Source organism: Ischnura elegans, chromosome 5 (assembly GCF_921293095.1).
Source record: "Ischnura elegans chromosome 5, ioIscEleg1.1, whole genome shotgun sequence".
NCBI lineage: Eukaryota > Metazoa > Arthropoda > Insecta > Odonata > Coenagrionidae > Ischnura > Ischnura elegans.
Window position 1 is genome coordinate 39389429 of NC_060250.1, and position 12958 is coordinate 39402386.

At 41.6% G+C, this 12958-nt stretch overlaps 1 protein-coding gene across 1 annotated transcript in view; it reads left to right on the forward strand.

Annotated features, from left to right (window-relative positions):
• Positions 1–12958, forward strand: part of LOC124159674 (adhesive plaque matrix protein 2-like) — a 36868-nt gene extending 23910 nt beyond the window's left edge. The window contains exons 8-10 of the mRNA XM_046535582.1: positions 11459–11770; positions 12119–12424; positions 12813–12958. Coding sequence (XP_046391538.1) covers positions 11459–11770; positions 12119–12424; positions 12813–12958 — 764 coding nt within the window. The remainder of the gene's footprint in view (positions 1–11458; positions 11771–12118; positions 12425–12812) is intronic.

Here is a 12958-nt window from a genome sequence, read left to right on the forward strand (position 1 = left end):
ATACAAAACATGTACATTGGATCAAAACATTAGAAACACATACATTACAAAGATTACATTTATAATAAAAGAGAAGAAAAGTCCAGCTCAAAATATTCATGAATTGAGTACAGTGGATAATTGCACAGCCACTTTTCCAGCACATTTTTCAGTCTAGTGATGCTCAATGATCTGGCTTTGCTGGGTAATTTATTAAATAATTTTACTCCCAAATTGTCAGACTGGTTGTTGGTCTTAAACAGCCTACTGTAATTAATATTTAGGCTATTTTTAGCCCAAGTGTCATGAGAGTGGATGGTGGATCGTATGGGGTAGGTTTCTAAGTTATCTTTAATGTGCATAATGCTGCGAAACACAAAGAGGCTGTAGATGGTGAGGATATGAAAGTTTTTAAAAATTGGGCTGCAGTGGTCACGGGGCCCAGCACCACTCAGAATCCTCACTGCTTTTTTTGCAGTTTTAGAATTTCTTTGGTTTCATTTGCATGTCCCCAGAGTCGAACACCATAGGCAAGAATACTATGAAAAAAAGCAAAATAGGCTAATCTCATGTACTTTTCATTGACACAGGTTTTAAGTTTCCTCAATAAGTACAAAACCCTAGAGAGTTTTTTGCTGACTAGGAAAACATGTGAATTCCATGTCAATTTAGCGTCAATATTAAAGCCTAGAAGCCTAAAAGAATCGTCTTCATTGACTTAAAACACTAAACTGAGGATGTTGAAAAGGATTATGTATAGATCGACTAGAACATTTAGCGCATTACTCGAGTGAAAATACTAAGGATTGGATATTTTTCGAAAGTATCCCACGCATAAGAAATATGACTCGGGTATTGAAGTAAAGTGAAGAGATTAAGTCAGCATGCTTAAGAGAGAGAAAAATGAACTGTTTCCGTGAAAGGCAACAACCGATACCCTTTTTCCCTTTCCACCTTAGCCGAGGTGAGTCGCGCGGAAGGGAGAGTCTTCACACCACAAGGCTCTTTTAGCCTTTTTTATTACTGCATCCGTCCGATGTGATATTCATTTGTAGCGTTTAGTTTGTTTCTTGAACTTAACAAAGCAAGAGATTTTAAGGTTGATTAAATGACGTGAGAAGTAAAGAATTTTTTTGGCTCTACAAACCTAAAGTTTAGTTCTATAGTTCGTTCGCTTCGTCCACTTGAATTCCAAGAAGATTCAAGATCCAAAAAAATCGTTTATATAATTTTTAATAAAAAATTCCAGTCTCCATATTCTTGCAATTTTGGTAGGAAAGTTCTTGTCCAATCACACAAGTGTGTAGCAAAAGGCAATTATCTGCGGGCAGTAATACTGTAACATGGAGACGTCAAAACCTGCTGGTTGAGCATGTAGAATAATTGGTTTTTCTGCTTGAGAATTTGAAAGGGCCAAATATTACATGATTCATATGTGTAGTATGTAGTCATTATTACAGCTATGAAAATTTCTGTACTCAGGGCTCTCCCTTGTAGTTTGGATACATATATATGGTCGACATATTATGAGTGCTGAAGGGTATTTGGGTAATGATACGCACTTCAATAATTCGCACAGAAGTAATTAGGACCACGTTTATTGTAGCGTGTGACGCAGATACACGTAGAGTAAGTAAGCGTTGATTGTCTGTTAACATGTGCACAATATGGCGGTTCACGGCGGACCGCGGCGGACTCCGGGTGCTTCCGGCCCGGTTTCCCGTTCGCACCTCTGGTGGCCAAGTTTGGAACTCCATCAACTCTACAGGGTCCAGCTGGTGGCGCCCAAAGTGGCGAGCTGCAGCACTGATAGCTCCGCCACATCACTCCCCTGGCAGTAGTTTACCCTAACGTGGAGATGGGAAAAAATAAAAATACAAAGATATTAGCCGTTAAGTTGATAATCTTGCAGATATGCAGGGAAACGAACGTGTCTCCTAGGTCGGGCAAGCGGCTGTTCATTGTTTGGTGCCACTGGTGTGGGAAAATCAATAGTTACGCCGGGCGTGGTAGAGGGTGGCACCTCTATGAAGACAGCTGGGTGCTCAGTAGATAGGGGCTCGGTAGCTGGAGGTGGTGGAGACGGCGCACAGTGGGCTGAAATCGAAAAAAGCTGGCCAAAAATGATTTTTTTCACTTTTTAATTAGGAAAAAACTATTACATATTCAAATTATAGAATGATCAGTGACCACATTACTGAAATAATTTTATTTATAACTAATTTTTTTAAAGCAGGAGACATCTGTCAATTTAATGAAAAATGATCGCAAAATTTTTTCCCCATTTTTTGAAAAAATTGACTGAAGTTTTTTTTCTACTGTTGCGTTATGTTTAAAAATGCCTAAATTTAAATCATTACATATTAGAAATTAACATTTTTAGAATCCATTGTAGTGAAATTTTTAATTCTAGCGATAATATTTATAAGTTTTATTTAAATAATTAAAATGTCCTATTTTTCATGTATTTTTAACATAATGCAGAGAAAAATTTGATGTTTTTCACTTTGCTTCACGAAGTGTTTAGCACCACATTATAAAATAAAGTGTCAATTTTAGTTATCAATGGAAAAATCCTGCCCCAATTTGCCTCCCCGCCTCTCCCATCAAGTTACGTGCATGAATGTCCAACCGCCCGACGCGGTGGTTAGATACTAGCCTTTGTTCAGACTTAGCTGTAGTCGACGATAATTCGCCAAAAGTGACTTGAAATTACAGTTGTCTACACTTATATACTTTGTATACATTTAGCATGCCATATTAGTCTTATTGTTCCAATTTTTCCAAGGGCATATTACGATTTCCTTCATAAGTCATATAATGGACTCAACGATTGCGCCGGCAAGTCAGATTCTTCTCCCGGGAAGCGGGCGGCTACAAAGAATTATATATTAATTCTTGGAAAGCCCAATACTTAACACTATACATTCGCATACTCTGCTATCCGTACTCTTCTAGGCCTTTTATAACTCCCATCAGCTCAAACACTGGAAAGGGCACACATGTGGCGGAGCGCCGCTCGCGCAGTGGCGGCGGGCACTACCCTGCGGACCGCGTTAATCCCCATTGTACCCGAAAACCCAACCACAGTGTTATGATTCTTATCTGGCGCTAAAGAAGTTCTGTACTCGTTTCATAACTGTCCCTTTGTAGAAATGCCGCTTATTGCTTTATTGCCTCGATCTATGAAAGGGTTATTGCACTGTTGAGGATCGCATCCCTTCGCACGGGGTTTTCCACAAATGTTTCTCTCCAATTGGTTGAAAACTATTCTCTTCCACAATTTTACCGAGAAAATTAGTCAGTTTGTCTTCGTGAGTGCGAAAGGATGTGCGTGCTTGTGCTATGGAAGCAAAGAACGAGGATTTCTTTCCCTATATCGTGAAATTTCAGCATTGAGGCCGAACTACCATTAGTGAAGGATATCTCAGAACGATAAAAAGGTACGTGTTCCTAGTAAAATATCTCTGTGACTGTGTGTATTATTGAGGAAAATATGTTCTAATTTCGCTTTCTTTACGCAGTGATTTATATTGTTAATATTTCGGACGAGATAAAATGGAGCGCACGAAAGTAACCCGCAAAGAAATACATGACGTTATTGTTAGTGAAAGTGGAAATTCGCTGTCGTAAAAACGTGAATTGGCCCTTCAATATCTTTAAGATAAGTTAAAATTGGGGAAAGACGAGAAGACAAAGGAAATGTTGAAGAATGTCATAGATAAATACGTTTTCAATGGATATATCCAGATATGGAAAGAATGAAGGAGAACCAGTGTCAGGTTTGTAGTAAAATTTCAATGTTGTTTAGAGAAGGATATACCGCTCCCAACAGATGCATGAATCTCTTCTTGAGACTCCTTGTTAAAGCATGGTCAAGGCACGACTAATGATGGAAACACTGCCCGACGTTTTTTTCTGAACCTAAGCTAACATCATAAATTACCGGTATGTTTACCATCAAAAATTCATATCATATAGATTTTTATTTATTTATTCCAAAATTTGTTATGAACGATTAAAATGTTTTGGAAAAAGGATTTGTTAAGGACTTTTTTTTTCCTTTTTAAATAGGCATTAGCGAGGAACTCATCTCGCGGTTTGCCTCTATTTTAAAAGCTCTGATATCTGGACTTGAGATAGATTACGCCAATTTCAGCGAGTACTGCTCAGAAACTGTAACCCTTTTGTGGATATGTATCCGTGATACTACACGCCTCCCACGGTGCACAAAGTGCAGTTTCATGGAACATCACTTGCCAAGGCAGCAGTGCTTCCAATTGGCCAATTTTCTTAGGATGCTTTGGAATCTCTCCACAAAGATATCAGAAGATTCGGAGCGCACCACACGCGAAAAATTTTGCTCTTAGAAGAAATGGGAGATCTTTTCCGAAGGCTCCTCCTTACTTCGGATTATCTAATATCCAATAGTTATGTGTGTACAAATGCTAAAAGAAATGTTTCAAAGGATATAAGAACTTACTTGTATTAGAAGAGCCAACTTCTGATGAGGACAGTGACGGCTGGGAATCCGATGAAAACTGGTAGTGGGCTGGTAAATTTATCCCTAATGTTTTCTTATTTTTTATACATTAATGTTAATATATTATGGTTCATAAATAATTTTATGATTTATATACCATAAACCAAATAATTTAATTTATTTGGTTTATGGTATACATTTTTTGCTAGGTGATTTCTTATGTGTGTCCTTTCAGACAAAATGCTAACGCAAAATTAGTTGACTAAATCAATAATAATGTTTAAAAAATAATTTATGTATTTTATATGAACATTTTTATTTAAATTATTAAATTTCATGTTAAACTACTTACTTTTTCATTCCTAACAATTAATTTCAATTAAAAGTTCCCTCTTAACTGAAGCGGTCCAAATAGTCGATTTTTCGGTTTTTTTCCGTCTCCGTGAATTTGTTTAAAAAATTTCCCAGGTTCAATTTTTCGGCAAAATGTCTTTATATTCATGTTATATAACCCAAATATGAATAGTGGGAAAAATTTCGTCGAGCTAATTATAAAAATATGGAAGATATGATTTTTGGCCAGCTTTTTTCGATTTCAGCCCACTGTGCGGCGGTCGCACCAGCAGAGTGGAGGGATTATGGGCCAAAGGTACATCTGTTGTGACGTATGGTGACGTACGCTGGCTTGAGGCGGTCGATGGAGATGTTCAGGGACGCCGACTTACAAAAAATATTGGGGGGGCTCAAACCGGGGATCTTAACCCGGGAAATTTTATATATAGTGAGTTTTAAGTTTTTCAGGCTATTTAAAAGAGTCATATGATCAACATTAGAACCCTGATAACTCGAATCTCGATATCTGGACACTCCGGGGAAAATCCACAAGCCTGGCACATTTTTTCCTCGCACCCATAACGAATTTTTGAGGGGGCTCGGGCCCCCTCAGGCCCCATGGAGTCGGCGCCACTGGAGATGTTGGAATCCCTGCTAGGTAGTTGGACTTTGAAGGTCTTACCATTTGTCTGCAGGACTCGGAATGGTCCATCACGTCGGGGTCACCAATGAAGGGTATTTGGGTAATGATACGCACTTCAATAATTAGCACAGAAGTAATTAGGACCACGTTTATTGTAGCGTGTGACGCAGATACACGTAGAGTAAGTAAGCGTTGATTGTTTGTTAACATGTGCACAATATGGCGGTTCACGGCGGACTCCCCGGCGGTGATGTAGCGGAGCTATCAGTGCTGCAGCTCGCCACATTGGGCGCCACCAGCTGGACCCTGTAGAGTTGATGGAGTTCCAAACTTGGCCACCAGAGGTGCGAACGGGAAACCGGACCGGAAGTTACTTACTCTAAGAAGAAGAAGAAGTTACTTACTCTACGTGTATCTGCGCGCGTCACACGCTACAATAAACGTGGTCCTAATTACTTCTGTGCTAATTATTGAAGTGCGTATCATTACCCAAATACCCTTCATTATGAGTGCCAATATTTTAAAGTTATACCTATCATGTGACACCACTTTTCAGGTATTTTCTGTTTTGAAATTTAGCTATTATATTTTTATTACATTGTGATGATATGAAAGATGCTTTTGTCAACTGACTCTTTTACAGAGTAATATTTTTTAAAGTAGTTTTCTTGTTTCCTGGAATTAAGCCTTTTTTTCTTGGAGCCTATGGCATCAGAATCGATGGAATCGGTATCGGTAGAATCGGAATCGAAATATCGGAATCGGGATCGGAATCGATAAAATTTTGGAATCGACCCATCACTAGTTTCTGCATATCATGCTATCAACATAATGATAGCATGATATGCAGAAACTGGAACTGCTTCATCTTAAAATAAAATAAAAATAGGTACTTTGTTCTATTCCACACTTTATTTTAAATAGTACAACCCGGGTTTCTGACCTCTAGGTTTCAATCATATCGTTGGATCTCTATGAAGTATCTCGGGATGAAAGGACAACACCAGTTGTACTGTTGGAGTGGACGTTTATTTGCTCTTTCAGATGACACTCGATAAAAGTACAATTCCCGCACACCTCGGGACAAAACCCTCACAACCCGCCATGACGCTTAGCTCTGCCGCCGCACGCTCCCGATAGGTGGCTCCACCAGTGCGGCAAACTGTTAACCGCCACTTCCAAAATAGTCCCTTACACAACACTCCTTCCCAACTCCGATAAAAAAAAGAGAGAAAGAAAAAGAAAAAAAGTCCCCTACACCCAGTACACAAACACAACACATAAAAAGAACATTTCATGATCCACCGTTAACACACACATCTGCCATCTTCGAGGGTCGCTGGCATCAGGATATTTGGTGGCTCACATGTCTTCAAAGTAGCCACTGGTACCTGCCACATAGTATTGAGTATTTAATTTTTATTTTCTTAATTAGCCACAGAGCACAGTAATTATAAAAGGTTACAAACAATTTACCAGTAAAATAGCATGGATTTCACTCATAACTATAACAATAATAACAAACTAACTGGCATGGCCTATTGCTTGCAATAGGTAAGATTTATTTACAAGTTAAGCCTCCTTGGGGGGACAATTTCTCTTTTGCTTCTCCGAGGCATTATGACTGGTCCCTGGGGTATATCAGGGGAGACTTGTAGGGGTACGCTCCCTGATGAGCCAAAACTTTGATTAAGGTTTGATCCATTTGATGATTCATAGGGAAATAATGGTTGGCGTTTCTTCCCCCATGAGGCTGGTAGCTGATAACTGTCTGAAATTCCCCAACTCGTCCCTACTTCGAGCTTGGTGGAGTTTTGCTGGGGTCTAAACTTTCGCATTTGGTCCACATGCACTAGCCGCTCCCCATTTTGTAGGCGGACCCTGTAGGTAGCTTTGCTTACCTCAGCTACGACTTTCCCTCTTAGGAATTTGGTGACACCCCCTCTAGGATTTTGCAGTAAAACCTCCTCGGACAATTTAAAACTAGGAAAGCCTGCTTTGTTCTCTCCCATATAGTTCTGGGATTGGGGCACAGAGGTGGGATTGAGAAATGACAACATTGTACGTGGGGGGCGCTTCAACACTAGGGATGCCAGGGTGACACCTGTCACTGAACATGGTGTGTTCCGGTATGCCATTAAAAAGTTTGTCAGGTGATGTTCTACCGTGGAACGAGACTGGTTTGAGATATCCCCCCTCAGGTGAGCCTTCAATGTATCGAAGTACTGCTTCCCTAGGTTTTCCTTTACCGTACACACACCCCGTTCCGCGAGCCCGTTTGAGGTAGGATGGTAAGGGGGACTTTTAGAAACTTTGATTCCATTTTTTGAGCAAAATGCCACAAACTCTCCAGACTGGAATGGGGGCCCATTATCGGTCACTATTTCCTGTGGAATCCCAAATATTGCCATGAAGCTCCTTAGTTTGTCGATAGTATTCTGCGCGTTGGTACCCTCCATAACCCACGCTTCAATCCACCTTGATAAGCTGTCCACGAGGATTAAAATGCCATGCCCTTGGAAAGATTAAAAATCCAAATGTACCCGCTCCCAGGGCTGTGTAGATTCTTTCCAGGGTATTAGATAATTCTTTTTGGAGACATTTACTTGGGTAGCTTGACATGTTTCACAGCTGGAAACTAAATGCTCTATGTCCTTATCGACTTCAGGCCACCATACATGGGATCTGGCTAACAGCTTCATTCGCACTGTCCCAACATGCTGATCATGCAACATTTCTAAGACCTGTCCCCTTAGTGTGGCCGGTACTATGACTCTGTTTCCCCAGCACAGACATCCCTCAGTGACTGATAAGTCATTTTTCCGCATGAAATATGGGCGCAACCCTTCCTCACAGTGGTTAGTCCACCCTACTTGGGTGTTTTGCAAAACTTTCTGTAGGACCTGGTCCTTAGCGGACTGATTCCATGTGTCTAAACTACTCAGGGGCCCTCCCACATGAAAAACACATTCCATGTCCCCTGTTTTTTCATTTGGCAGGGGTAACCGTGAGAGCATGTCTGCATTTTCCACACTTTTCCTATAAAGCACCTGATAGTCGTACCCTGCTAAAATGAGTGCCCATCTCTGCAGTCTAGCTGCTGCTAGGGTAGGGATCCCCACCTTAGGCCTCAAGATCCTCTTTAGCGCCTGTGCATCTGTGACAATGGAGAACTTTTGCCCGTACAAAAATTTGTGAAACTTCCGAACCCCGAAGATCACTGCCAGAGCTTCTCGTTCAACGTGGGCGTAATTCTTTTCTGCAGGGGTTAAGGTTGCTGATGCACACATTATAGGCTTCTCTATTCCCTCAATTTCATGACATAGTATCGCCCCCACTCCGTATGGGGAAGCATCTGTTACCAAGAATTAATGGCAAATGGGGTTGATAGAGTGTCAGAAGACAGTTTGACTGCAACAAGCGCTTGCTCTCAAGAAATGCTAACTCTTGCTCCCTGGACCATTTAAACTGCACGTTCTTTTCGGTTAGCTTATGCAAAGGTTTGAGGGCCGTGGAGGACATTGGGACAAATTTACTATAAAAATTAAACATCCCCAAATATGCCTTGAGTTGCTGTACATTTTCTGGGCGTGGGCAATCCATTATTGCCTTCATTTTGCCCTTAGCCGGTTGGATACCTTCCTCATCAATGACGTGGCCCAAATAATCTATGCTTGGCCGAAAAAACTGACATTTACCCACATTAACTCGGATACCATAGTGCTTCAACTGCTCCAGCACTACAAAGGTTCTCTCTTGGCACTCAGACAGTGTCCTCCCTGCAATGACCACGTCATCGATGTAACAATACACTCCTTCCAATCCCAGCAGGACGGAGTCCATTATGGACTGGAAAATGCTGGGTGCACTAGCAACCCCTTATGGGAGCCTGTGGACTTTGTAAAGACCAAAAATTATGTTGACAACCATAGGAGCCTTCGATTCCTCTGATAGTTCTAGTTGCATAAATGCTTGGCTCAAATCTAGGGTTACAAACACCTTCCCTCCCGATAAACTTGTGAGAATATCGTCCAACCTTGGAAGTGGATATTGATCCCTCTCTATAACGGTGTGTGACGGTATTTTTGTAGTCAATACAGAGACGAAGATCGCCGTTTTTCTTGGGCACCACGACTAAAGGGCTCGCCCACTCCGAATGCCTTAAGGGCTCAAAAATCCCAATATCTACTAGCTTGTCTATCTTAGATTTTACTTTATCTCTGATCTTTAAGGGGACATCATAAGCCTTCCTGAAAATAGGCACAACCCCTTGTTTTATCTTTATGTGTGCTTTGAAGATCTTAATTTTGGAACTCCGATTCCCATCGAATACAGTTGGGTACAGGGACACAAGTTCAGCCACTCTGTCTTCCACCATATTTATTTTTAGGCTGCCCCTCCATCCTGGCAAGAGTACGTCCAACCAGGGCCTCCCTAAAAGTGGCATTTTCAACTGTGAATTAATGATAGTGAGAGGGAGCCAGCCCTTTTGAGTGGGTGATTCTACATGAACTCGAGCTTGGCCCCTTACTTTCAAATCAAAACCGGAGGCTGACCTTAGAGATAAAGAGCTCTCCTTTAGCTTAACTTTAGGCAAAAGGGTGGAAAACTGATCAAGTCCCATCACCGACACAGAGGCCCCGCTATCCACCTCAAACTCAATTTCAACTCCCTCTACTTTAAGCAAACAAGTACACACATCAGAATAGGAACAGAAATCAAAACCATTTAAACCTTCGGGATCTCTTGCCGGGGCAATCTCATGGTTGCTCTGGTACATCTCGGGTCCCGGGCGTCTCTGGTCCTCTTTCACCAGTTGCACCGAGGTTCCACGGCACATCTTGGCCATATGCCCTCGCTTCCTGCATCGGTAGCACTCCCATATCTTAACTGGGCAAGAGTCAGGACTGTGGGCTCGTCCGCAGCGCCAACAAGCTGAAGAGCCCTTTCTCCCCACACTCCTACCCGCAGCCTGGCGCGATGAGATAACGCCTATGGACTCTGGATGACTACTCCTACCCGCAGCCTGGCGCGATGAGATAACGTCTATGGACTCTGGATGACTAGGTTGGCGCAACACAATAGACTGAGATTCAGCCACCATCAATTCCTGCACCAGGATGCAAGCGGTATCAAAGGACAACTCAGTTTCCAGGATCATCCTCCGCTGGGCGTACTCAGAGGATATGCCGCATATAAGGCGGTCACGGAGGGCCTCGTCCAAAAACGTTTTGAAATCACAGGTCGAGGCCCGTTTACGCAACTTGACGATGTATGCCGAGAGGCTCTCATGCGGCAATTGGTCCCTCTTAAAGAACCGCATCCTTTCTGTGATCACCAGTTTTTTCGGCTGAAAATGAGCCGATAGTGTGGCCACTAGTTGCGTGAAAGTTTTAGTCACTGGTTTCTCCGGATCCAACAAATTCTTCAACACGCCATACGTCTCGGGCCCGATTAACGTAATAAACAAAGGAACTTTCTTTTCCTCCTTCACATCATTGATGATCAGAAACTGCTCCAAACGTTCAACGCACGAGGAAAATTCCTCCTTCCCGGCAACAAACTCACCGACGTGACCTATCATTTTTCTATTCGTACACACGTTTCGCGATTTTCCTCGTCGCCACGGAAGTATCTCGGGACGAAAGGACAACACCAGTTGTACTGTTGGAGTGGAGGTTTATTTGCTCTTTCAGATGACACTCGATACAAGTACAATTCCCGCACACCTCGGGACAAATCCATTCACAACCCGCCATGATGCTTAGCTCTGCCACCACACGCTCCCGATAGATGGCTCCACCAGTACGGCAAACCGTTAACCGCCACTTCCAAAATAGTCCCTTACACAACACTCTAAATTAAGGTTTGGCTTTTCTATGGTGACAAAATTTGTTATTGGTTCTCTTCAAATGCATGCCTTTATCTCTATTTTTACCATTCTGTATTTTTTTACTTATACTTCATCTCTTGTTGTTTCATGCTTTAATCTTGACTGACTGGTGGTTTCAATTTTTTAGCTCAGCAACCAGTTTATGTTGCACAAGACCCATGCAATCCATCACCATGTGGCCCCAATGCACAGTGTCGCGATGGAATTTGCACATGTGCGCCTGAATACGGTGGGGATCCATACCTTGGCTGCAGACCAGAATGTGTTCTTAGCACTGATTGTCCAAGAGACAAAGCTTGTATTAGGCAGAAGTGCGCAGATCCCTGCCCAGGAACTTGTGGACAGAATGCAAGGTGTGAAGTTGTGAACCACATACCGATATGCAGCTGTCCTCCTGGGTATTCAGGAAATGCTTTTGTTGACTGCAGAATATACCAAGGTAAAATACCACATTACTTTAACTCATAGCTTTTGTATGTTTTATATTTTGCTTCACTTCTGTATACTCAGCTTTTTAATGTTTCTGTTTTAAAACACAATAGGCCTCTTCTTTCTTTTGTTCCTTTACCATCCCATTCAATCCTATGTCAATCATCGGTACCCTAATTCCCACAGCAATTCCTCTCGTGGTTTCTTGTTCCTTAATTTTTGAAATGTGGATAACTCTTTGCTGCGAGCATTATTATTTATGATAAATCTGTTGTTGTGGAACAACATTATTTTTATATGTGCATATGAGGCTTAGTTATGAAATTTATTCATGTAACTATTTCACTTTTATGCGTAGAACCAGTGGTAACTCAACCATGCCAACCATCACCTTGCGGGCCCAACAGTCAGTGCCGTGAAGTCAACAATCAGGCAGTTTGCTCATGTGTGGCTGGCTATGTGGGAAGCCCTCCTACTTGCCGTCCAGAGTGTGTTGTCAACTCAGATTGTAGTCAGAGTGAAGCTTGCAGCAACCAGAAGTGCAGGAACCCTTGCCCGGGCACATGTGGTGTGGGAGCTAGGTGTGAAGTTATTAACCACAACCCTATTTGCAGTTGTCCTTCTCGCTATACTGGGGATCCATTTGTTAAATGCAGCCCAATACGTAAGTGTATGGAATAGACAAGTATATTATAGTTGTTTTACATGCCTTCTATTCATTACTACATGAATATCACTAATGCCTACTATCTCTTGAGATGTATAATCTTCTAGTATTACTGTTGTCAATATGTTTAAAGGTATTTTTCTTGCATACATAAATACATAATATCAAGAAGACATGCATGATGTCACCATAAGCATGTTTTAACTTGGATTAAGTTTCCGGAATAGTCCTTATAATTATATCAATGATCATCCTTAAAATTATTTTAAATTCTAAATTAGCATGTATTTATCAATTATTTAGCTATATCAAGGCGACCCGTTCTCTCAGTGTTATGTTCAGCGAGGTAGATTACCTTTTTCATTCATGTTTTTTGTGTATTCAGTTTTCAGTTTAGCTGTTCCTTCAGGAGTCAATTCATCTCTATGTTACTTTTTCAATTGCAGAACCAATTGTGGAGGAGAAGGCAATGCCCTGCAATCCATCACCCTGCGGTGCCAATGCTGTGTGCAGAGAGCAAAACGGTGCTAG